Below are 27,462 nucleotides of genomic sequence, written 5' to 3' on the forward strand. Positions count from 1 at the left end.
AATGATAAAGTAAAATGAGATTTAAAAGCTGTTAAAAACGAATGAACTAACATGGAAAAAAAGAGGAAAAAATGTGCTATTTTAAATTTTTCCATAACTAAGAATTATTTTCTGTAATGAATAATGAGTTAGAAAAACATATTCAAAGAGGGAAGTGGAAAGACAGATAAGAAATCTAAGATGCAAGATAACAGCAGGGAAAAAAAAGCTTTTGTAGATGTGTACTAAAATATCAGCAAAATGTCCCGTAATGTTAATTCTGTAGTGAGTCACAGCAAAATTATATTATAATTTAAGTAAAATTTGCAGAGGCATGCAATTTTTCATAGTTTCATTCAGATGGATGCTGATTATCTCTGACTCCCATCAGTTTCAATAAGAAAAGATCAGTAGCAGGATGTATTACTTCCACAAATAGTAATCATAAGTATCCTACAAAGAGCCGAGGAGTACTAAGGACTTCTAAAATTAACTGGATATTATTAGTAACATTATTAATATCTGACCAAACACTTGATAGCATTCTTTAAGTTATTTTATTATTTTTTAAATGCACTAAATAAAATTTTCATTATCATCCTTTGAAAGTCAAACAATATGCCTTACTATTTCTTTAATATGTCTTAAGAGTATACAACACTCTTCATTATTTAAGACCAGCACTTATCCACTCCATACTTGAGAGCCTTAGACATTATCCCCTGTATACTTTCAGTAGAGGAGTAGACTATTTTTCAACAAAACACAAATTTAACAGTCACAATTTGAGTTTAGACTTGGACTCTTCTGCTGCTGCTTCTTGCATTTTTCGTTTGGACAGCACACTAGGAGATTATATTGTTCTGAGTTTGTCCTTCCCTGAAGCAAATAGCTTAACTCATGTGAGAACTGCATAGTGTAAAACTTAACATCTATGTATGAGGCAAGCACTTGCTATGATATACAAAATCACAGTGTCACTACTGCTTAGTCTAATTGGTTTCCTGCATATGTGTTGAGTTCTGGTTATGACTCTCTCTCATGTATTTTGCTGGAAAAAAAAATTATTTATCTTCCCAGGTGAGTGCTTGTCATGTTTTTTCAGAAAGTGCATTACTATTTACACAACATTATTAGTCTTGAGATGCACGGATGTGGTTCTTGTATAACTGAGTAAATTAATAACTCCCAGAGTTAGGCAAACATAATTGTAGTTTATAATATATCCATAGTAAAGCCTAGAATACTTTGCCTCTCAGAACATCTTAAAATATACAATGACTTAGGTCTTTTGAATGTTTAAAATTACCTGAATAAGTACAACACATTCTGTGGTGATTACATTGCAAAATAAAATGGGCACACTATGTTTCACTGTGCATTTGCTCCTTTGAAGTTAATATTTACTTAAGTACAAAATCATTTTCCATAGTGAATTATAAGATACTGCTCTTTTTTACCCAATTATTTTTTTTCTTTTTCCCAAGGTTTTATCTTTATTACGCTGCCTGAATGGATACTAAATTATGGCTACATAACAGCCTTTAAGCAAAGGTGAAATTGTAAGAACCAAACCGGGAATATATGATGAACAAGGTTCAGAAAGGTATAGAATGACCAGAGAAATTTGGAAGAAAAAAAACCAATAAACCAAAAGAAGATCTAGAAATAAGTACAGGGAGATCAAATCAGTGCAAACAGTGAAACACGTAAAATAAATTTTGAAGAAATAAGACTGGGGACCAATTTAACTCAACGTCTTTATGCCTGATCCTCTTTTTTTTTTCTTTTCTGTTTAATCCAGACTTCATTAACTCTTTCTTCTAGGCTTTGTTAGTTTAGCTACAAAGACAGATTAGATTAATATCACATATATGTATATATTTGAGTGCTATTTAGTGCCTCACTCGATGGATATTGGATCTGTCATTCTCTTTCTATATTTGAATCTTAATTAAACTGTCACTATTGAAGAACTAAGCTGTAACATAATTTTGGCTTATAAAAATTTCCTACCATTCCAGTTTGTTTATGTTTTTCTTAAGCTAACAAATAAAAGATGAATACATTCATCTTCAGAATTATGCGTTCCTGTCACTAGAAGCTTCTTCTGTCATTACAGTTCTTACTGCACTTGTGCACAAAATGCACTCCCAGACATCCCCCTGGCACTCAGGTCACTTTTCACAGACCTTTCTTATATTTGTGGGTGGTCAATCCAGTACACTGTCACACATTCTCCCTCTCCTATTAAATGTAAACAAACCTGGGCAATTCTAGCAATTCCACCTCTGCATATTACATCACCACTGCAATCTGACTTCAAATCGGGTACCCCATGAGACTTCAAAAGTTCCATACTTGACTCTTTTCCAGCTGTATCAATACTTCAGAAGTGTGCTGGCTTGGCCCTGGCTAACAGCCAAACTCCCACCCAGCTGCTCACTCACTCATTTCCCTTCCACCCCCCACAGTAAGATGGGGAGAAAATAAAGAGGAACATGAATGAGAAAGCTCATGGGTTGAGATAAAGACAGGGAGAATGCTTACTCATTACCATGGTGGGCAAAACAGACTTGACCTTGGGAAATTTAGCTTAAGTTATTGTCAACTAAAATAAACAAGTAATCACTAACTTCGGTGGTGGGAAACAAAAGGGCAAACGTTATTAAAACAGCTTTCCTCCCTGCTTTCCCCAGGCTCGACTTCACTTCTTCACCCCCAACTCCTTTACCCTCCATCCGAGTGGCGCAGAATGCTGGAGAGGTACGGTCAGTACACAGCAGTTTCTCTTTGCATCTCCTTTCTCCTAACCCTTTCCACCTGCTCCAGCCAGGACTCTCCATGGGCTGAAGTCCTGCAAGATAAACCTGCTCCAGTCTGGTCTACCATGCAGCACCTCCTGCTTCTCCAGCCTTGGACTTCCCTCTGCTGTTTCTCGCTCTTTTTGATCTCTGCTCCTCTCTCTCCCTGGTGTTTTATGGCCTTTTTTGAGTGTTTTCTCTGAGGTGCTACGAGTGTGGCTGAGGGCACAGCTGTGCCCTGCGGTGGGTCCATTGGAACCAGCTGCCCCCAGCATGGGGTAGCCCCTGGCCCGTCCCCCAGCAGCCACCCCTGCAGCCGCCACTGCCCACACCCAGGCACCTGCACCAGCACTAGAAATTTCTCTGATTTGCTTTTTTGTGGTTTGTTTTTTTTTTTTTTTAAGGTTGGTCTGTTGTTTTTTTGTGGGTTTTTTTTCCATACTTAAAATGTATGTATCGGGCTTTGGAAACACTTGCTCTTTTCCCAACTGCAAATACAGTCAACTGAATCTTTCAGTTTGAAACTGAGCTATTATCTTCATTATTTCCATTCATCATTTCCCTTTTATTTCTGTGTCCAGATGCACATTCTTGTTTCTACAGCTCATGCCATGTATTATACTTAAAACTGATTAGTATGAACGCCAAATCATTATTTATGAGCATCATGAATATTTACAGAAAGCTAACAAACACTGCAGAAAGGAGCTTGTGAACATGGGCAAGACACTTTTGAATGTCAGTCAAATGATTAATACAAAACTAACAAAAGCAACAATTATTTAACTGAGAACTTTTCAGAGGATGCTGGTTTTATCCTAAGCCTCTCAAGTGACTTAAAGCTACCATTGAAGCAAGATGAGCTGTGAAACTGGGCTTTGTTTTACAAAGCACCACTGTGAGGAAGCTCAGTTTACAAACAGAACTAATCTAAAAAGAGCCAATAGAACAAAGGTGATGTGAGACTACAGTTGCCACCTTGGAAAGAAAAGCATTTGTAAGAAAATGAAATAAAACCTAGATATTTGATTATGGCAATATTCCACACACATAACAGTTCCACTGATTTCTGACTCACTTGAGTCACAGAGCAAGCGCAACTCCCATCGCAATGGTTTGTCCACATTTATAACTTTGCTAATATAAAATAGCTACAGCAAAGTAAGCACACCCATAAGGCAAAAAAGTATAGCTGAAAGTTTTAGAGTTTTGCTAGAAGGTGCAATTATGTTTCTCATTTTCTATTTTGCTCCATATTTTGAAGTCATGACAAGGGTAGCTGGCAAAAATTTGCCTTCCTAAAAAGATTTCTAAGTTATACTAATATTCACTGGTGATTCTTTGAAAAGTACCATATATACCACTGAAAATTTGGAGGAATGAGCAAAACAACCAATTTCGTAGTAAAATACTTATTTTGGAAAAAACACTTTTTTATCAAATTATTAGAAGATAAGGCTATTATTGTCATCTGCACATATTAAGTCACTATGAATTTCTTAACATGTTTATTTCACTTTTTTTTTTTTTAAGATATTTGAAGACTGTGTAATCCTGTGAATGTATAATGTTGACTGCGTTTTGGGCTGCAGTTTTGACCTGATGAGCTTTTATTATCATATTTATTCTTTCAAATTATTGGTCTGTGAAACATGTTTTTTCTACATTTAACAGCAAGGCTCTGAATTCACAGCGAAATAAAACCAGACTGAGTTTGGCAGGCATATAAGTTCCGTCTCTTTTCTTTAAAATATCAGGAGTATGGAGCTGGTTACATATCACTTTTCTATTCTTTATGAAACGTTTTGATAATAAGATGTTAAATACAGCTTCCTCTTACTTACATTGATATCTTCCAAGTCTAAACTATTCAGAACAACATTGTTCCTCTTCCAGATGATGGGGGGTCTCAGAGTTCCCTGGATCGCACAACTTAAGACAGCACTTTGTCCCACTGTTGTGGCAGTGGTGCTTAGTTTTTGATCTTCAGGCAGACTCAGCTGAACCACCTCTGCAAAAGATACATTGTTTGTAAGATTAATTAGCAGGCAGTTTCTTAAGGTTAATTAGCATGCAGGTTTTGTACACTGGTAATTTAAGGATTTTAATTGGAATCAAAGTAAAAAAGACTTCTAACAACCACAGGAAGCTCGGAGTATTTCAAATAAAGGTCAGCATGACATTTCAATTAAATTGACTGACAAGTATCACCCTGGAAGAAGAGAAACATTTAACATGAAAATGAATTTCAGAGGTAAGACTGTAATAAACATGACAGTGTATCCAAAATCAGATGCTGAAAGCTATTTGACAGGGGGGGCCAACATAGCAGGGCAGTCAGCACCTCCATCGGAACCGAGATGGCAGGAGTGCTATGAAAGTCATTCATGTGAGGTCATTTTCAGAAAAGAAAAACACAAATGGAGGTCAGAGTACAAAACATAGGACAGACTGAAATGGATAACAAAGGAAATTCTGCATTCAGAATATAAAATTAAGGTATAAGATTTATTTTCTAGTAAGCTGGTTTTTATGGGGCTTTTTCCTTGATATCAGTGAAAGCACAGTTTCCAGATCAAAGTGACATCAGTAATTTCTCCCATTTCAGTCTCAGAAGAAAATGTATTAATCACAGTTCAAACACATTAGTTTATGTCATTTTTCAAAAAACAGTGTTAAACCAATTTCTATTACATTTCTTTGGTCAAGCATGGTTCCTTTTACAACAACTGCAGAAATTTAGAGCCAGAAAAATAAATACTTGTGTACTTTAATAAGTCTCCCTAAATACAGAAAGGGGGGGAAAGAGAGGAGAAAAACCAAAACCCACCCCAGAGCACCCCACTGCATCAATTCCATACGGCTCTGTGTGCCAAGGAGCCTAAGCAACAACCAGGACGGACTATAGCAGGGGGTAAGGACAGGGGACAACACTGTGCAACAGCTAAAGACAAACCTGATGTAAACGCAGTGTGTCACCTGAAATGTATTGTGAATTATCTCAACCTGCAGATATTTGCTGTCTATTATTTGCATTTACTGAACAACACAGTTAGAAACTGCTAGTTTTGACAAGCTATTTCACAAGACTTGCCAAGCCACTTTTAACTTATTTAGTATTACCTAAATTATCCCAATGTAAAATATCTGTATAACAGTAAATTTAGAGGAGGCAGTTTCAAACGTGTCTCACGGGTTTTATTTTTGGGTTGGAATGTGGTTTGGTTTTGTTTTTTTTTTTTCTTCAAGACAGACAAATTGCTACCCCTTTTAGAAGCAAACCCAACAAAAATATTATGCAAACACACATGCTCTGCATGGAGATGCACTTGTATGAGAAAATTCAATCAATATGAGAAATTTGAGGAATACAAAACTGCTTTTTCACATTCATAGTTATTGTTTGAATCATGAAGAAATTTCAACCTCAGTCTTGAGAAGTATCCAGCATTTCTAAAAACAACACCAGTGCAGCAAATTCAAACTCACTTAATATCCTGTGAGAATGAAGACAGTTTACAGCATAGTATGTGAAACATCTAAACAAAATGTGTGATTGCAATACAAAATAAATGTTGTAAAGTTAAAAAAAAAAAAAAAAAAAAGGTAAAGAAAATCCTAATGAAATTAAATTCAGTAGAACAAATATGCTGGTAAAGAGTATGAAGCCTTTAAAGGAAAAGTCTTTTTCTATTTAATTTAAGGAAACCTTAAAATCTACTTGAAGCAAAAAACAGTAAATAAAATTATTAGTAGTAGAGAAGTACTCTCACACCTTTCAACTTAACACTATCAAAGTATATCCTGCCTTATTTTTGATTGCTTCTGGTATTTCATATAGCAAGAAAAACAATGTGTGACTTCAATAACTATCTTTGTACCGTAACACAAACTAAAATCAAAGTAACTGAACAAATTTCCCCAAGAAAAACATAAATTATAAGAACATCCATGTTCATTTCAATCCAAGGGAAAAAATTCTCCCTTTTTCAGGTTAAGTAAAAGTTCATCATTATTCAAGTTTTGAAATAATCCTTTAAAAATGTAGACATATGAGATGGGAGTCCAGACCTTGAAACCTTCTCTGCTAATCTATGTACTAAATAGCTCTACTATTAATGAGCAGCCACTTCACTGCTATGCTCCACAACTCTTTCGGACACTTACATAAAAAACAGTGTGATACACATTAATTTGATGACACTGTATACTCTTCACTCTTGTGTAATTGCTTATAGGTTAGAGGCTGAATAGCTGAATTGTCTTTTCACTTGTGGCATGCCTAATTAAACATAACCTATTCAAATTCTGCATTTGTAAGGATTTTTGTCATATTAGACAAAACAGCTATACAGGAATTGAAGATCATCCAAATAGCAATTTTTCCACTCAGCTGCTAAAGCATGAAAAATCTCTAGGTATTTTCTCTTTCATTTTTTAAATAAATTACAAAAAAGCACCATCTATCTATTCTCTTTTAATTACCAAATTACTTTCATATGAGACACACTAATACTTCCATTATAGCAAAGCAGCAATCTATAAGCAAGCTAATATCCTTTATAGTCTTTTTTAGCCTCATAAAAAAAAAAAAAATCAATACCTTATAATTAACACTTTTTTTCTCCCCACTCCCCCCCCAGAACACAAGCATCATAAGGCCATCTCAATATCTTCAGGGAAGAAAGTTTTGTTGTTCTATAATTAAACTAAATGGTTCCATTTTGTGGGATTCAAAATATTAACTTTATATTTACACAAAAAATATCCCTTATTATTTTCTTTTCCAGAAGAAATATTCTTTGACTCAAAATTGAAGTGATACTGCCCCACCAGACATTGAGATTGTAGGAAAATAAGATTGACTTATTTTTTTCTAACTAGATTCATTACCCGACACAATTTGTTACACTATGGAAATGCACGCATTAAGGTGGATATTGTTCTATTTACTGTAGTTTTTAAAGCATTTCAGCTCCTATGTTGGAGGAGATGGCTCCTCAGGGACAGTGTCCTGCAGACCCTGAGACACACCTGCATGGCTACTGCACCATCCAAAACTTCTGGTAGAAAACTGATCGTACAAACATTTTCCTTCTTTAGTGAATTCACAATGCAAAGGTCTCAAAAGATAGAAAAATATTCTGATATGCCATTTATGAAGGGGTAATTATCTGTGTTTTCCAAAGTCACTATTTAATTTAGGAAAGTCATGAGTAAAGATCATGAAATCAGCTTGTGCTATAGGGACCTCTGAAAAATGTTACCCCTCCCATGATAAACTGATAGCCAATTTAAATTCTACAAGACTTCAAAATCTTGATACAATTAAGTCCAGTATTACTATGGATGCCTGTATACAGAAGGCCAGTAACTATCACATACATGTTTGTAATTTTAATTAGAATGAAAATTATAATTTAATTAGAATTTTAATTAAAATTCCCTTTCAACTAGAAAAGGGAGTATCTATCAATTTTAAAACTTAAAATTTGCTACCTTAGCAAAGATTCTGAAATCAAAATAGAGAGAGGCATTATTGTATTATTTTGTTGACACTAACTGTTCCTCTGATTTTAGTATTCTTTTAAACTGCCTTATTTGTAACAGTAACGATAGCTTTACCATACATAATAAAAATAATAATGTAAGATAGTAACACTGTTTTTGCCAGAGCAATTCCCTAAGAATTATTCAAATAGCTCTCAGTCTTCAATACAGTATTTTTATATTTCATTTACAACTTCTACCACATGCCTACACTGTAATAAAACAGCTGAAGGCAAAATTTCATAAAACCATGAAACAGTTGTCCTAGCTGGAGCTAGTCAATTCACTGATGTTGCACATTTCTTAAAAGTTATGGAAAACCCCTCACTTTAACAAACACACTAGAATCACTGCTTTCCCTCAAAATACTGAACAAAATTTAAGTAAGAATCTTCACGGATTACACAATTAGGTACATTTTAGATTATTATTTCATAGGAGCAATATTATATATGTTATCTTGTAACTTTTTGTATTTTCTAAAGGTAAAGCTATTGTGTTTATGTCCTCCTTACTGGGTAGTCCCACGAGCCCCCTGGCCAGGAGCCCTGGGGCTGCAGAGCAGTGCCTGGAGCAGGACTCGCTGGCAGGGACCCCCCCCCACCCCACCCCATTTGTGAGCCACCTGCAGCCAGGGCACAACAGGCAAACACTGGCGTGCGCGGGCAGGCTGGGCATGCAAAGTCTTCGCAGGTGCACAGGGCAAGCACTGAGCTCAGGCTCCACGACACTCCTTTGGAACCAGGAAAGAGACGCCCAGGAACTAAAAGATGCATTTACCATCGCTTTTCTCCCTGAAAGAAAGAAACCTGGTTCTGAGAGCAAACGTTTTTTTACCAGAGGCTGAAGCCATGGCACTGGGAGATATCACCTACTAGGATGACTCTGATTTCTCTCCATCATCCGGGTGAGAACAATAATTCTTTGAGGTTTAGTTTCACACATTTTTTTCATTTAATTTTAAATGAAAAAGCAGAGTAAAGGTTCAGAAAAAATGAAAGTGAAGTGAATTCATCTTACTAATACCAACAGCAAGAAAAAAAAAAAAAAAGGATATTGTTCATTACAGAACAGTAAATATTATATATAAGTAGCCAGTAGGTTTTCCCTTTTTATGGCTTGCCATTATTAGAAGCATGAATGCTCTACCATGGCACACCATATTAATGAGTTTGTAACTCCTGCAGATGCAATATCAGTCTGATATGTATCCCTGGTTCTTGACTCCAAAAAGTCCCTGGCTATGTTCTTACAGATATTAGATAAAGGGGAGAAAGGCAAACAAAAAAGTGAAAGAAACCCATTTAAATAAAAGCTAATGTTATAGTTAGGACACGTGGACAACAGAATAGGATACAGACAGCTGTGTAAAAATACCTGGTTGGAAGTAACATGAAAGGAGGTCATTTAAAAAAAGAATATAAAAGTAGTGAAACCAGAGTAAGTGCCAACGACTGGGAAGACATTTTAAAACATTAACACTGACCAGGGGAAAAAGAACTCTTGCTGAAGGGCGTCAGAAATACCCAAGATTAAATAAAACCTTATAGTTTAAATATAAGACACTGGTGCACTGGTTGAGGAATGTGTGTTAGATGGTTGAAAGGGTCTGACAAATCTTCTGGCTGCTACAGACACTGCAAACTCCCCCATCCTTCATTCTGCTTTATGGTACCAAGTCAAGTTCTTCTGGTTCCTCCCATCAAGTTTTTCATTACTAAAGTTATCACTGTATTTGATCCAGCTTGAATTTATCCTTCTTGCAAACATGAAATAAAACTGTACACAGTATTTTGAATAAAAATAGTGCCATGTATCAACTTAGCCGTATCTTTTCCTGAATGACTTCAGTCAATACATCTGCAGAATGCAATTGCCATTTTCATATTGATCTCATCTGGTTCCTCACAGTCACCCTGTGATTGACAGGTCTGCAAAATTTCCTTCTGTTCTGCTCTTTCCAGTAGATTAGTTCTCATCTTGAAGTATAATTTCTTACTGTTAACCAAGTATAAAATCTTGCACTTTGTAACACTACTTTTCATTTCACTTTTACTGTGCCAGGCTGTCCAGTTCCTCTATTATTACAGTAATCCAACATTTCTCTGTATTGATGATGACTCCCAAATCTTGGTCTTTGAGAGAGTTACTCGTTTGTTGTTGTTTTTGTTTGTTTTTTTGGTCAGGGTATCAGTAAAAACATTAAATAAGTTTGCTTCCTAAAGTGGTGACCCAGGTGGTCACTGAAGAACTTCACAAACCCCTTCTCAAAGTGGTATTTTCCCATTTCGTCGAACCCGTATCACCTCCCTTTCAGCCAGCTCCTTATTCCTGATTTCTCTACCAACTCCCAGTGTTTTAGTTGACTGAACAGGTTCTCATGTGGCATCATACCAAATGCTTTACTGAAAACCATGAAAGTGTTTCATTTCTCATAGCTTTTCTTTAGTTATCTAGAATCTATGTTATAGACCCAATTTTGTTTGTCCTTCAGTTAAAATTAGATCAAATAAAGTCAGTTTTTCAATTATGATTTTCTAAATGTTTTCTTATATAAATATATTTCTGATATCTTTCTAAAATATCTTCAGAACTTACTGCAACCAAATGCAAACTAACATTACTTCTACTGAATCAGCAAAGAAATTGGACAATTATCTTCTGGGGTTTTGGCTATGCTTTGTTTTGCAATATGTCATACCATTGATATACGTCACTACTACACACACCATTGTTACTTTTGGTTTTAAGCTTAAAGTATTTGTCCATCTCTATCACATGTCCCGGACGGGAATCTTTGGAAGATACAGACAATGCATTCCAAGTGCTTTCCCTAAATAGCTTACAACGTAAAATACATGAAGACCTACACAGTGTGTGTGTGTGTTCACTCATAACGCTTTTAGCTCCACAAGCAGCCCACCTTAGGAAAATGTTTAAAATTTATTGATGAATACAAGTGAAAGTAGCCAAGCATAAATAATTCTGAGGAAGATACTACAGTATTGCAAATGTTGATCAATTAGAAAAGAGTAAGTGCTTTAATTTTCTTAGTTTGCCCAATATTTAGTAATTAAACTCTGAAAGGCAGGGAAAAGGCGTTTTCAAAGCCGACACTGCAAAATTATCCCAGCAGCAATAGGGATAAATCAATAATGGAACTTTACTTTAAGCATTATTTTTTCAAAAGCCATATATAACTCGGGTTGTCATTCTTCATAGAAGTTAAGCCATTTCAGTATTCTTGTAAGCCCACAGATCAAAAGATATCACTGTATTTTTAAAACTTAGCAGGAGGGGTGGGGTAGTGCTAAGGAACAAACGACAGTGATAGCTTAGAGTGCTTTGACCAACCTTTCTGTTTCCTTAACCTTAATTACAATGGGCTGACATCCATAACATGGAACATTCTGAACATCTAAATTGAGCACGTTTATAAAAAGAGTTGTTATACCTGTTTTTATTTAAGTTTTCTGAAGAAGTTAAAGAATAAATAGTAAAAGTTGGGGTATTTCAGTTCGTTCCTACACATGAAAAAAAATCTTACCTCCTACTACTTTGATGGTCCAAAACAGGCTGCAGGAGACTGTACACAATCATAACACTAATTTGTGATCTTAGAATACCGTAGCAGGCTACTAGGAGGAGAACCTAGGAGAAACCCTGAAGCACATTAAATTTCTTGAGGTTAAGTGGTTCCTTACTGTATGACTGGTAAATAAAAGCCACAATATCACCCTGAATAAAAGTTTTGAAAGCTAAGTATGAGAAAGTGTCGTATTGGAACATATAAGGAAGATCTTATGCAACTGTAGACAGTTTTGATTAATTCCATTAACAAATGTGCAACTTGAACCTTCTCACTTACTTACATGAGTTTGTGTAGTTAATTCACAGCAGCCACAAAACACTCTTCCAAGACTAAACTCATGAACATTATGCAGACTTGTACCCACTATATAAAATGAACACCACATCAAGCCTGCATTTATTCTGTTTGCCTATTTCAAACCTAATTTAAAAGCAATCACCTTTTAAAATCAAGCAAAAAAAGCCTTTTTTCCTGTGGACTACAATAAACTCTGTACTAAATGGATAGCTTTACTTGGTGGCTTGAAGTAACTGAAATGCAGCAAGGTAACATGCCTTCTACTCTTGTGGGATTGATCCTACTTTCCTCAAAATGACATAACAAAAGCTTTTTCATCAGTGTCATTTTGCTGTTCTTTCACAGCAGTTTTAAAATCAGCACACATCATGATTAGCATGACTAATTTTGTCATTTTCTGCTGTATCTTCTGCTTTGAATATGTTGTAAACACATTATTCACATATCTAGTAGAATGTTTCAGTATGAGAAGTAACAGAACCTGGTTCATGAGTGGCTGTTCTCTAGGGTCTTACACCAGCAAATTAGTCTTGCTGTTTAACAGCACACACACAAAAAAAGCACAAAAAAAAAACCAAAACCACAACTTTTTCATGACTCCTTAATGTTTCAGCTACAAAACTTGGATTAAAATTCAGGAGGTCTTATTTCCAGCCTTATGGCCAGCATAGCAAAGGATTCTACTGTTATATTACAGTAATATGGTTTCTATTCAAAACCAAAACTTTTAACAGACTTGCCATTATAATTAACATCTATTCATCTTTCCTGACAAGATACTTGAAAATAATTTTTTTTTGACAATTATATTGTAACTGCTCATGTTTTTAAGAAGTCCTGTACAAACCAATTCCATAAAGAAAATTAACAGAAACCATAAAAAGCCCACAATCCTGTCTGCATGCATTTATACTGCTTGTCACTGAGATTTAATGAAGAGTGATTGATAGGTCATGATAAAGAATTATTTTATGGAAGAACTGAAAGTGTTTCTGAAAGACAAATATGAATCAAATAACCTATGGTTTCTATTACCTCTTACAAATATGGATGCAATATTCTTTATTGATACACCTAGAAACACTAAGAACGCTTCAGGTTTTAAAAATAAGGATAAAATACTGTATGTCAGCTGACATCTTGGTTTAGAGAATTTACCATCAAATTATTTTCTTGTTGAAACAGCTTTCATCTTCTAGTTTTTTAAGGACTAAAAATGATCACAAAAGCAAAATTCTTAAAAAAAAAAAAATCGCAAATCAGCTGAAGTTAATAAAAGGACCAAATGAAATATAGATGATTAAATCTTACAGAAGTTCATAGATGTATGCACTAATAAAGTGTTTACCATTAAAGAAAAGTCTATATTTTTTAATGGTTCTTTGAAGTAGTAACAAAAAATGTAGACTGTGAGGAGTAGCTGAGGGACTTTATGAGACTGAGAACCTGAACAATAAAATGGTAGATAAATTCAATGGGGGTGAAAGTATTATACAACAGCAAAAGCAATCCTTCAAATCTAGATCAATGGGCTGTAAGTTTGCTTGGCAGGAAAGAGACAGTGGAGTGATGATAAGTGGCTTTATCAACTGTTCTCTTCAGAAGAGAAAAATTCAGATTAAAGATAAGGAATTCTTGGGAAAGGAACTAAAAGGAAACAAAACCCATAATTTTGCTCCATGGCTTGTCCACATGAATACCATACACAGCTTTGGGTACTCTGTAAAGTAGATAAAACTCAGAGAAAAAACAAGTATGAAAAGGCTATAGAGCAGTTTAAATATGAAAAATGATCAAATAGGCTTAGATTTTTCTTTTACAGAACAGATGATGTAGAGAGCTTTGACAGCAGTCTACAAAATCACGGCTATCGTGGAAAAGCTGGAAAAGATATTGGTGGCTTATTGCTTCTTCCAAGACTGGAAAGCCATCAAAATAAGCAAGTGGGAGGCCAGGTTCAAAACAAGGACAGTAGTTTTCATGCTTGAAGTGACAGATCTGAAAAAACTCTGCTAATGGATATTCCAGAAGCTTACACATGTAGGAAGAAACTTGTGAGAGTTTGAACAAAGTATAACGCTTCTTCAGATGTCAACTTCTGACTGTGGTTGAGAGAAAGTATTGGACTAGCTGTACCTGGGACCAATAATGGCATTTTTATAGTCTTAAGGCATGCTTCTTTATTTTAAATGGAATTCACCCAGAAAATGTGATCTCTAAGTTTTCTTTACAGTGTTTACATGCTCTAGTTTTAAATAAGTGAAACATCATTTGAAGTGTTTTAATGAAAAAAAGTAATTTAACTGTAATTCGGTGGAATGAATAAACAGCTGCCTCCTGAAAATTGTTTTACTCTGCAGTTAAATTGACCTTTCTGATATTTTTAATTGCTTTTAATAGGATTATCTCTGAATGGTGAAGAATCTTTTCTGCATTGCTTAAATATTACAAATGTTTGGTTTAACTGATTTTTTTTAAAAAAATGTCAATGATAGCAATCATTATGAAAATCAGCGATAATGACTTTTTTCTAATTGACAAACTGAAAAAAACTAAAACAAAATTTAAAATCTCATTATACATCTTTTAAATTTCATTCTTACTTTAATTAAATGAATTGCACTTCCTACATCCATTGGATCAAACGCCTCCTCAAACCTCATGTTTCTCACAAACCTGCGCAGCTCAAAGCACTCAACAGGACTCAAGTTATAAATGAGTGCAACATGGACTATAATGATTCACTTAAGTCTTTATAAAAATCAATAAAACATATACTTGCACTTGCTCTGCAGGGCACTAGAATCATTAAAAAACACTTCAGAAGCATTGTTCATGGAAATATGTGGAGTCGTTGATTCTTTAAGACTCTCTTGTCATTGCATACAGAAACACAGGATGCTATGCAGCTTCGGCTGCACCTCATTTAATACATCACACAAGATCAAGAATATCCAGAAGTGCAGTGTGAGCAGCACTGACTGACAACCCAAATACATTCACAGGGTTTCTCAGGTGACCACCCTGTTGCGGTTACTTTGCATCAACATCTGAACCAGATCAGACAGTTGGAGAATTGCTTTATGGACAAGAAATAAATAAGAAACTTGTAAAGAAACACCATTCAAATTTGGCTAAAGCCACTTCAGAAAATACAAAGAAGTATCTATATTAGTGTACTGGGTCTGGCTGAGCTCTGCGGCAGCCCTCATAGCTCTCACAGCGTCAGGGCTGTCTCCAGCATTCCCTCCTCACCAGGACGATGGAGGTGGGCAAGGTCTTGGGAGGAGACACGGCCAGGACAGCTGACCCAGAGTGACCAAAGGGGCATTCCGTACCCTATGACGCCTGCTCAGACATAAAGCTGAGATAAAGCTGGAGGAAGGCAGGCACTCCTTATTTACTTTGCCTTCTGGAGTAACCACTGCTCACAGCGCAGCCCCGCTTCCCAGGCACGGCCCAAACACTGCCTGCTGCTGGGAAGCACCGAGAAACATCTTGTGCTTTCCTTCATGTCCACGTGCGTGGCTTTCACTATTGCTTAATTAAACTGCCTTTATCTTGACCCACAAGGGTTTTTTTCCATCTTACTTTCTCCCTTCCTGTCCTCCTGAGGAAGGGAGCAACAGAGCAGCTCGGTGGGCACCTGGCATCCTGCCAAGGTCAACATACCACAACCGGCTTTTGCTGAATATTCTTGTATTGGTACTACCAGGACACTGGGTACCGCTGAGCATGTTTTGGAAAGTGTCACTACTGCCTATGGTAAGGATATTTACAACAGTGCTGATGAAGGGTTCACCCTACAGATTAGCTTGTTATGAGGATCCTTTGAAGTTACAGAGGCCATTCAGGTCTTCAAAGAATGTTTTTGGCCTAGAGGAAAGCACAGGTCAAGAAAGTCAACTCAGGATCTATATGGCTTCAAAGTCTTCTGTTGTAGGGGAAATCATCAATCGACAGCCTGTGTCTCATGGACTATTTATTAGGGATAAGCAAAACAATCCAAACTTTGCATATCCTGACTGACAGGCTAGTTCTTTCTCCTTCTGAAGAACAGAATCACAGCTTTTATGAATTTACATCTCTTGAGGAGACAGTAAACGAACTGGTAAATAATAAATCTCTCTCCCTCATATTTCTACTATCATCTCACCAGACTGAAACTGCCTGCCCAACCTTAACATATCCTCTCAATATGTTCTGTAACTGATTTTATGCATCATTCAATGAAACCTAAGGAAAATTTCAAAATTATTCTGATGGGTTAAAATTTGATTTGATACATGTTACTGGAATTGCTGATCTGAATGTAGTCAGATATGGTATCTTAGGTTTACGTGCATATACAAACTTGCAGCTTTCATAAACTCAACATTCAAAGCTATACAACAATATCTTTCTAGCCAATAAGGTTGTAGCAAAAGTTAATTTAAAAGTATATTTAGAAGAGAATCTCAGAATAAATGGAACACTAATTTCCTAATACCCTAATGCCATTTTAGACTTCAATCACATTTTAAAGGCCATACCTAAGATTAGTAAGATACAATTTAAAACAGTTGTACTCTAAAAATATTTCCAAAAGAAACCAAAACCACAGCAGACCAGAAAATATGATAAACCCTTTCACCTATGTTACATCATTCTTTAAGAAAATATGTCAAATTACCTATTCCAATCAAACCTGTTTTGATATTCAATGATATGACACCCACAGCTTACACATCTTACCTGTCCAACCATTTGTATGGACACACTAACTGACTGCGCATCCTTAGCATTGCAACCATTTCTGGTGTTCATCTTCGCCAAACATAACGCACCACTCCCAAAGCATATCTCTAATTTTCCTTATAACATCACATTAACATCAGCTTCCCTATGCACATCGCCAAGTCTCTGAACAGCTTCAGTTTGATACTTCTATGCATCCTGTCAACTGCAATACATTTTACCAACTCCTTCATGACATGTTTCTGTGCACTGGAAATTATCTACAAATATCTATCTATCTATCTATATGTACCTCAAAATATATTTTAAGGGTTTTTTGTAGATACCGGAACTACTCACTACTGTAGTGAGTGAGCCTATGAAAGAAAGGTAAAAATAGATATGTTTGCTTTCAACAGTCACTGTAAATACATTCTTACTTCATTAGACTTACAAAAGAAACAGGGAAAGGTACCTGCAGCCCTAAGCTAGGGATGCTGTGGATCATGCATCATAAGCATATATGTGATTGCACAGATACCACTGTCTTCAAATTATGATTATCTTTAATTACTAGGGCAGAAAACGTTCAAGTGAAAGTCTTTATTTTGCTTGTTTTCTTTTGCTTCTTCAGTTAAATATCAGTGTGGGTTTGTTGGTTTCCAGAACAGAATTATAAACAACATTGCATTTATTCATCTGAGTTTGGGGTTAATCGTAAATTTAATAGCTTGCTTTTCAGTTTTGGAATGATGTAGACAGAAACAAGTAGTATGAAGGGTTTGTTTTTGTTCAGCCAAAGACAACACTGAATGTTCCTCTGCTGCAGCAGAATCTGTAATGAGCAGCAACAACAGCTTCAAAGAGGAACAAGGAAGCAATGGGATGGGGCCAGATCAAGCTACAAACTTCCACAACAGGGCTGTAATTGCAGCTGTAAGCTGCTAAGCAATGCTTCTCAATAGCTCAACTAAAAGTCGGATTTATCAAGGCAGAAAAAACCTCTTAAAACCAGGATACTTTCCCCCAGAGAAATGCTTTGAAAAACACCTGTAATTTGATGCAATCTGTTCCACTCAAAAGACAAAAAGATTACTTTTCAATAATACCTTTCACAAAAATCTTTCCATGAAAAAAAATTATATTAAAATGATACTTCATAGGAAGAAACAAGGAGGCTGACGACCAACGACCTCAGTGTTTAGCTGCAAATCAATAATCACTCCAAAAAATATCCATTCAAATGTTACGTATACACAGCCTTACACAAGATTGTTATATTTAAAAGCAGTATTTTAGGCAGCTTCTCTGATTTACTTCCATTTAAAAACTGCTAATAAATATTTGCTTTTTCTTCTAGTTGCTTTGACAGATACACAGAGGCTTGGATACATTTAGAATAGGCTCCACTTTTTAATTTCCCTCTTTCCACCCTCTTTCTTTTCATTTTCTTATTCTCATCTCCTTTTATTTCTCCCCAGCCCTTCATCCATTTTATTTCTCTACCTCACTACTCACACCCAATGATCCTATTAGTTCTACTTATCCTTTCCTAAATATAATCAGATATACTATTTATGCAATAACTGTAGACATCGAAGTGAACATCAGCTGGTTTCTTTTAGAGCTGGAATTCATTTATCTAGATTTATCGCTGGATGGGGTAGGGTGGGGGGAGGAGCGTTCATGGTTACACCTACCTTGTGGCTTGGAGGCACAACTCTGCGTGCTTAGAGTTCATAGGAATGTACCCTTGCAATTCCTGCCTGAATTCTGGGCAAGACATACCAAATTCCCACATGCACATCTCCTCAAGTATGAGAAGAAAGGAGCTGTAATATTCCAGTAAGTAAGCAAGTCTGGACAACAAGGAGACCATGACAGTGAGGATTTCATTTTACATCCAGTATCTTATCTCAGATATTTCATTCAGATTAAGAACTTATTCTGAATCAACAGTACACCCTTTACAAGATGCTCCCAGACTACAATTTGCTGTCAGAATAGCAGGAGTATATCCAACAATTTAATATTAAACAGATCTTTTCTATTGCTACCAACCTTTAAATTTGTTCCAAGATGAGAAAAAAGGCTGTTTTCGAAACACAGTTCACTGATACATTAGCCAGCATAAATCACTACTTAGAGCCTTCCATTTGTGTATCAAATATGTAACAATAACTGTGATTATGTCTCTCCATGTGCATCTTGTAGAGGTCGTCTGCTGAAGTCCCGCTATGGACCCAGACACTGGGTCCCCGTGGCTTTTAGACTTCTATACGCCAAAGAATCTAGAAACAACTCTTCAGATCACTCTTTTCTGATCTTCCTGTATAACTTTTTGCCAAGACCTGGAATGGTATTCAGCTATCTGCAGTGTCAAATCCCAACATCTACAGAACACTTCCATAGCTTAATACAAATTTTCACAGCATCCCATCCAAGACTGTGCAGTTTTAGTTTATTTTCTCAGTCATGCATAGAATAAGCCAATGCATATTGCAGATGCAGATTTAAAATCAAGTATTCACAATTTTTTAGAAATGTAAGCCTAGTCTCACTTCTCCCCACTTCAAATAACTTTTTTCTTGAGAATCCCTAAGGATCTGGGCTTATGAAGCTTGGCCATCTCATCAGGCTCCAGATACAGGAAGATACAGCTTTTCTTATTAGCTCCTAAAATATAAAAGAATCCTACTGAGTGACAGTTGATAAAATGCCCAGTCTGGAAAAGTGCTTCTTGGTAATGCTTTTCGCTAAGTATGGTTAAAGATAAATGATATAAGGGAAGGGGGCAGGGCGGAATGGGGGACACACAGATATGACAGGGAAAATACCCCAAAAATTAACCTTTGCAGTCTAAACTCCAATTGTAGTCTGAATTTACAACAACAAGCAGAATCCTCCATAGCTCTACAGACACAGTCTGTGATCTGTCACAGGAACGCAGCTGTATCTTAAAGCCGCCCTAAACACTTACCAAAAAATCCACAAGGTCAGAGCAGAAGTATCCTTAACTGAATGGCCAGTGCCAAATGCCCCGGGAAGGAAACGCTGGGAAGCACACCACAGTAATCCCCCGAATTCTGCCTTGGCACTGAGCGATACAGTACTGCGTGAGCCAGAGGCAGTTTATGACTGTGACACTAAAATAACGAGTTAAAGCAGTAAATTACCTGGCACGAATAGGAATATAGACCAGCATTAGCTGGCCTGTTAGCTGAACAACTCAACAATTCCACTGTCTTAAACTGAGGGATTCCATAACTCGGAATGGAAGAGGTAGCTTCCCTATGAGGATGAAAGAAAACAAAGTCCTGTCTTCACATTTGTAAAACAATATGATGTTAAAGGAAAAAAGAAAAAAACCAACAAAATCCCAAACCAAAACTAACACTTTATAACTTTTTTTCTTAAAGAAAAAAGCTTGAAATCTCAAATGTCTAGGATTTTGTAACAATTATGAATGACCCCTAAATTAAAAACAAACACTGCTCCTAAGTTATTCATATCTAAGGAATTTATTTTGCATAACATAGTTTAAAACTGTAAAACTGAAATCTTCAAAGACTAACGAGATACTGACAGAGAAAAATAATAGTAGTTTTTATGGTAACTGCTAATTTATTCCAATTATATAAGCACAAAGTCAAAGGATGAAGTTTTGGGACGTGTCTGTCGACGCACACACAAATAGAAAATCCATTTGTGAACAACTTCACTATAAAATATAAATAAAAGAAATTATTGTCTAGGGTGAGTATGACCAGTCTAACTAATAAACCCACCTTGAGTTGCAAATATAAAATTTAAAAAGTTCCATTAGAATTTGCTTTAAAGCAGAAATGGAAAGCTTTTCACAAGATTTTCCTTATCAACCATCATGAGTCTGCCCTCCCAACCTATAACGTATTACTTATTATAAATTGTAAGTTCTACCTTGACTCAGTCCAAGTATCAGCTTATTTGCTTTCCTTCAGCCAATCCCACTCACTTTCCTGGGCTGCTTACACCAGAACATCAGTTTTGTTTCATCTATTACCCAACTCCCATCCTAAATATATCTGTTTGCTCTCTGCTAAGAAATTCATCCTAGCTTGTACACGTCCTTGGAGTCCTCTTTCTTTCAGCTTCACAGGAGGTCACCTTTTGCATCAGTTTTCTTACCCCCTATCATTCTGGGAGAGAGGTCTTCCTTAGGTTTCTTGTCATTTATCTGGCAGACGAGAGACCATATATTCTCCGTAAGCTATATGGGCAGTGAAATTAAAACTAAAATTGTGCCAAAACTGAGTCAATTTAAAATCAGTTTGTCTATCCCTAGTAAGTCTCACTTTTGATGTAATTCTAGGGCTGGTAAGGAAAACAAGTAATGGAGAGAAGACCTTGTATTAAAGCCAATTTTGCCTAACAGACGATATTCAATTTCTACCTTGGATATTTTCAACAGCTTTTGATTTGCAGGACCCTACAAATTTCCAGCTGTTGTGAAAGCTGTTGATTAGGGAGCATAAACTACCGATAACAGATTTCTTTTCTTAACTTTCACCAATGTCTCAGTCATAACTTTGACCTTATATTCTACATGAATGGGATATAACTGAATTTCCTGTTGTAAATATAGTTCTAGATAAACAACAATAGAGTTAAAAGGTTGAATTCCTTTCAATAAAAAGAGTATCCCATAATAACTGGGTTAAGATTGCTGATTTAGCAAATCAGGTAATGCCACCAGATGTTGAAAAAATTATGTTGAAAAAAGCCAAGCATAAAACAAACACTCCCACCCTTCAGGTTTAATGCAACACTAAAGGACACCTTCTCACACTGACATTTTAATGATCAGGTGTATTCATTGACTTAACCACTGATAGTAGTTTCCTTTAAAGCATCTAAAATATCTAAAGATGCATACAATTAATTAACCGTGATGACCGACTACTTTCAAAGACTTCAATTTGAAGAACGCAAAAAAGACTCATAAGTATGAATAAACACATAGAAGGATTATATGCTACATCTTCTAAATCCTCACAGGAAATCTAATGAGGAATAAAGTCAATCATGATTCATGATAAGACCAATTGTAAATGTTTAGCACATCACCGCACAATGTTCACCCAGCACCAGAAATCAGGAATGATGCAAATGGAATGCCATTAAGTTGAAAATAATGCTTTCCATGGAAACAGTGGCATGCATAAGTATTCATGAGTGGTGTTATATGACAAAAATGATCTACATGGTAATTTTTTGAACTTTAATAAATACAAATTATACACCCCTGTGACGATGGCAAATTCAAATACAGAGACTGGTAATGAATGAATGTTGAGGTTTAACCCCAGACAGCAACTAAGTGCCATGCAACTGCTTGCTCACTCTCCCCCCTCACCAGTCCCCCCCTAGGATGGGGAGGAAGATCTGGAAAAAATAAAACCCATGCGTTGAGATAAGAACAACTGAATAATTGAAATTAAAAAAATGTAATAATAATTGTAATGAAAAGGTAATGTTTTTACATTTATTTTGCATTACAATTACAAAAAAAATGTAATGTAAAATAAAAAGAGAGAGGAATAAAACCCAAGAAAAACAAGTGATGCACAGTACAATTGCTCACCACCCACTGACCGATGCCCAGCCAGTTCCCTAGCAGCAATCAGCAGCTCCTGAATAACTCTCCACAGTTTATATACGGAGTGTGATTCTATGGTATGGAACATCCCTTTGGCTGGTTGGGGTCAACTGTCCTGGCTGTGCTCCCCCGCCCCTGGCTTCTTGTGTACCTGCTCACTGGCAGGGCATAGGGAACTGAAAAGTCCTTGACTTAGGGTAAGCACTACTTAGCAACAACACATCAGTTATCAACATTACTGTCATGCTAAAACCAAAACACAGCACTGCACCTGCTACTAGGAAGAAAATTAACTGTCCCAGCTGGAACTCAGACTGTGAATGATAATTTTATATAATTTTTTTAAAAGTCCAATATCAACAAAATTGCAGGCTGCAAAGACAGACACAGGCGACGTTAACAGCAGAAGACTTCCTAGTAAAGTTGAAAAAGCTGTATTTACTAAACGGTGTAGGGGGAACGTTTAGCAGTTAGAGTTAGAGTATACGCATGAAATTTAAGTCTGAACTGGCTTCTGCTATGAAATGAGCCATACGGTTAATGGAACAGCAGTGAATGTCATTTGCTTTAGCCAGGCTTTTATGTAGTCACTCAGGGCACAGCCGGGCCCCAGCTGGGGAGGTGTGGAGAGCAGAGTGGACCCCAGGCAGCTCACTGCACCTTCAGGTCAAAGGGCCGTGGTCAGCATTTCACAGACTAAGGGTCAGCTCACTGCAAGCGGTTTCAGTACTGGGCTGATACCGTTTAACGTCTTCACTGGTGATTGGGATGACAGGACAAACACACCCTCAGAAATCTTGTAGCCAGCACAAAATTCACAGGATAGGGAATCAGGCTTCTACAAGACTGCCCTTCAGAGAGATCTCCATAAGCAGGAGGAAAGAGGCTGACAAACTATGAAATACTACCAAGACAAATGAAAAGTCTTGCAGAGACAGAGTAAGCCCAAGAAACAATACAGAGGTTCAGCTTAGTGGAAGTCAGCTTTGCAGGCAAGGATCCAGCTAGACCACAAGTTGAACATGACTAAAGGCGTCTGGCCAAATGCCTGCCAGAATTCCCCTCTGACATGCTCTGTGAATCGATGAGCCCAGCTATAAAGGAGTCTGTGACAGATCTGAATTACAAATGGCAGTGGTAACGGTTGTGACAGGCAAAGGTGATCCAGTTCACGTAGCCTAGCTGGATTTCTGAAAAGCTTTTAACTGTATCCCTCAAGTCTTCATCAAGAGCTTTGAAGGGACAGCTAAGTGTTTTACAAACCCTGCCAGCATGCCTTCATGTTTCAGTGTGAGTCTAGGGAGCAGTAACATTAACAGCATATAGTTCACTCATGGAATGAAGCAAAGAAAGGTTAAATTGTCCGAAGTGTTCAAGAGGCCTCGGTTTCGAACATGATACTCTTCTTTACTTGGATACCATTTCATTTGTTCAAAGTGCAGTTTCAGTTAATTTCAGCTTCATGTAAGAGTACTCAGAACCTTTGCAAATGCCTCCTTGTCTCAAACTTAACATCCTGAATGTGAGGAACATGCAGTCATGTCCAGTTAAACAATTCAGCCCGACTGGACGAACTGTTACTCTGATGCATTATGTTAGTGAGGAGCTTTGATGCAAAAGCAAAGGCAACTTTGCCACTTAAAAACACATTGGTTTACCGTCAGCTTTCTCTTTTTTTCTCATAGTAATTATCTTCCTTGTTCACTAAACAGCTTCAGCTTCAATAATAAAAGAGGCAGAGGCCTTAACAGACAAAAGTTAGTTTTACGCTATACTTCTAATTCATTCTCCATTCTCTTTATCAAATAAGACAGGAACACTAAGGCATATGTGCAAATACATAATTAAAATTTGCTTCATAATGCAGTAACAAAAACTCAAGTAAAGATGATACATTATTTTTTTTAATATCCTAATTAAAAGTCTGTAATTATACATTATACTAAAAGGATGACGATAAAAATCCCACCATCTGTAACTACTGAAAGCCCAGCTTACATGGATTTAGGCCTTCAGAATGTATAAAACTCCAAATTGATCCAAGAAACCGTAGACTCAAGAGCTGCCATAGCTTCTCATCTTTCTACCAGCATCATCCACTATTCCTGCAGTGGACCCCACAACTGTTTGGTGGCAGCCAAGAGAAAAGACCAAGGATCATGGCTTTCAATTTTAGGTTCTGAGGGAATGTTTGCAAATTATAGGCTCTTCTGGATCTTCTTGCTTAGCAAATTTCTTTCGCTCTCTATCCATCACTGTATTAAACTGCCTTCTTGTGTGTTTTGTCTCCAGCAAGTCCTGCCACCAGTGCTCTCACTTACCCACTTTCTAGTTACATTCAATTAAATCAACTGTCATTAATGGCAGTCTCAACTGAGTAACACACAATCTCAGAAAAACTTAGTAGTCAGATGGTCAAAGGGGTCCACTGTGGAGTATAAAACTATCCAAAATGTCTTGCTTCGCTAGGAGAAGCCTTTCTGCTGCAGATTGCTCTGCATTAGATCATGCAATTAACATGTTGCACTGTCCAGAACCTACTTTTATCTAAAACAGTTAGTTTAAAGCTAACTCAGCTATTTTTAATCAACCTGTAGCCTGCAGCATAAATATTAGGTGCTTCTACTGATATATTGTCCGAGATGCAATGAATTTTTGCAGCTCCTTATTTCTACAGGATCTGTTAAATCACTGGGAAGCAGAGGACAAAACACCTCAACTATTATCAAATGTCCTCTTTCCAGTAGCCTGCAAAAACTTGGTTCAAATACATAAATTCTATCATTGTAGAAGTTTGGTATATTAAGGTAAATGTGATCAGAGAATGCTTCCTTATTCAGTTTTTCAGATTTACAACCGAGCAGTTAAATTGAACCTCAGAACCTCTGTAAATCTAGACCACCTTCTTGTAATGCAGTTGTGATGAACAAATTGAAAAATCATAGCACTATAGTATTCAAAAATAGCTCAAGAACCAAATTTTGCTACGAGCAATGCTTGTACTGTATATTGAAAACTACATATCTTGCAATAAACTAATAAACAGCATTTGGGTGAGTATGGCCAGTAGAGTAACATGCATCAAGAATAATCCATAATTAAAAAGGCATACTAGTCCATTACTCCTTATAACCTTTTTTGTTTTCCTCTAGAAAACGAATTTCACAGGAAATTAGGTATTAAATACAGCTTTCCTGACCAGATAACATGGAAGTGCTAATTTATAAAATTAATAGTGATAATTGGTTTTGACCTTATTTATTGTACAATATGTTGAATTTTTCAAAGGAATTTATGCAAAAAATCGATTTCTGTATGTTCATTGTGTTTGCACATGACTAGTTCAAGCAAAAACATTTTATTTAAATGCTAAGAGTTAGCATAAATATTTTCAAGTCATTTTACTAGTATAAATCCAGATTTAATGCTCCTTCTATTTATTGCAAATACAGATGCTGAACATCAATACTGAACACTTGCAGTTACCTCAAATGAAACACTTAAAATGCAGTGGTTCAATCTATGAAGTATTTTTGGAACTAATCAATAATGAAATGGGAATTTTAAGAGGACAGCTGACAGCCCTGGTAACTCACAGTTTTATGTACAAAGATTTCAGTTTAAAAATATAATAATTTGCCACTTTTATTTACTGTGTAGCTTCATTTCAAATTTCAAAGCTTCTTTCCCAGAATGGTAATAAAATTCCTAAACATCTAAGATCGCTGGACTTATCCTGAGTTCTGTAATAACCCAACTTTGAAAAAACTATCTTCTCCTCCAGTTCTGTCAGGAAAATGACAGGACAATATTCTAAAAGATTAGTGCAGGATTAAATTACCTGAACTGCAAAGGCAGTTAGAAAGCCTGAAGCATAGCAGTGCTACTATATTTCCACTCAAAAAGAGGAGGGCCATGCAACTGTTACTTGACAGTTCCCTGCAATCTGAAGACTAGAGTTATGAAGCAGCTTCTCATAGAAATCTTTAACATAGAAATAAGCACAGATGGGAGCAGTTTTAGGATGAAAGAGGTTCTGAAAAAGCTATCAACTGGCTTATGTGACTGTTTAAATTTAGAGGGGAAAAGAAAGACACAAGACACAAGAAAGACAAGGTAGGCTCTGTTACCTGACTGTACAAAGGCTTCTTAACTTCTGTTACTTCTCAAGTAGAGTTTTACTCATTTTAAGAGCAGATGTCAGTGCAAAGGACCGTGACTTCGTGTTGAGCACAGTAGCACGTTCCAAGAAGAAGCAGGACTCTGAGTATTCCTCTCTTGACTTTGTGTACCTGGTATACCTCCCCAAGGTCAAAGCAGACAATGGGTTATGTATCTAAGATCAGCATGGAGGTTAAAAACCAAATTAAAGACCAACTAGATTAAGCTACAGTTCTTACCACTTTGGTTTTGTATACTACTGTTCTACACAGTACCTTCTGATGTACCCCTTCACAAACAATGTTCATCAGATCTTGTCATGGCCTGGGAACTGATCTTCTTCCATTCTCCACTGAAAGTAGTCTGCTATCAGGTCTCTTAGGAAGAAAAGTCACTAGTGGAGTTCCACCTGGACCTCCACTGGAACTCATGTGGTTCAGCATCATTCAGGAGAAGGGGTGACAAAGTGAAGTATCAAAATTGACTGAGAGAGAATTTTTGGACAACTAATCAAGTAGTTTAGGCAGCAAAGATAAAAGCTAATTGGCTTAAAGACCTTACAATCCTGGCATGCCAAATTCACCATCTTTAATTCAGTATTCAAAGTACTGCAGGAAGAGGAAAAAAAAGTGCCCAAACTTGTTCACACAGTGATGGGCTCTGAACTAGTTATTATTGCTTAGATATGAGACCTTCAGAGTATAATTTGCAGTTTAATGAAAACA

At 36.5% G+C, this 27,462-nt stretch overlaps 1 protein-coding gene across 4 annotated transcripts in view; it reads right to left on the minus strand.

The window, feature by feature from the left end:
* Window positions 1-27,462, minus strand: part of FSTL5 (follistatin like 5) — a 324,611-nt gene that overhangs the window by 103,004 nt on the left and 194,145 nt on the right. For all 4 annotated transcript variants that reach the window (XM_080370936.1, XM_080370934.1, XM_080370935.1 and 1 more), the window contains exon 7: window positions 4,628-4,794. In XM_080370936.1, coding sequence (XP_080227062.1) covers window positions 4,628-4,794 — 167 coding nt within the window. The remainder of the gene's footprint in view (window positions 1-4,627; window positions 4,795-27,462) is intronic.

The sequence above is a fragment of the Falco punctatus genome (assembly GCF_963210335.1).
Source record: "Falco punctatus genome assembly, chromosome: 1".
In the NCBI taxonomy this organism is placed as follows: Eukaryota; Metazoa; Chordata; class Aves; order Falconiformes; family Falconidae; genus Falco; species Falco punctatus.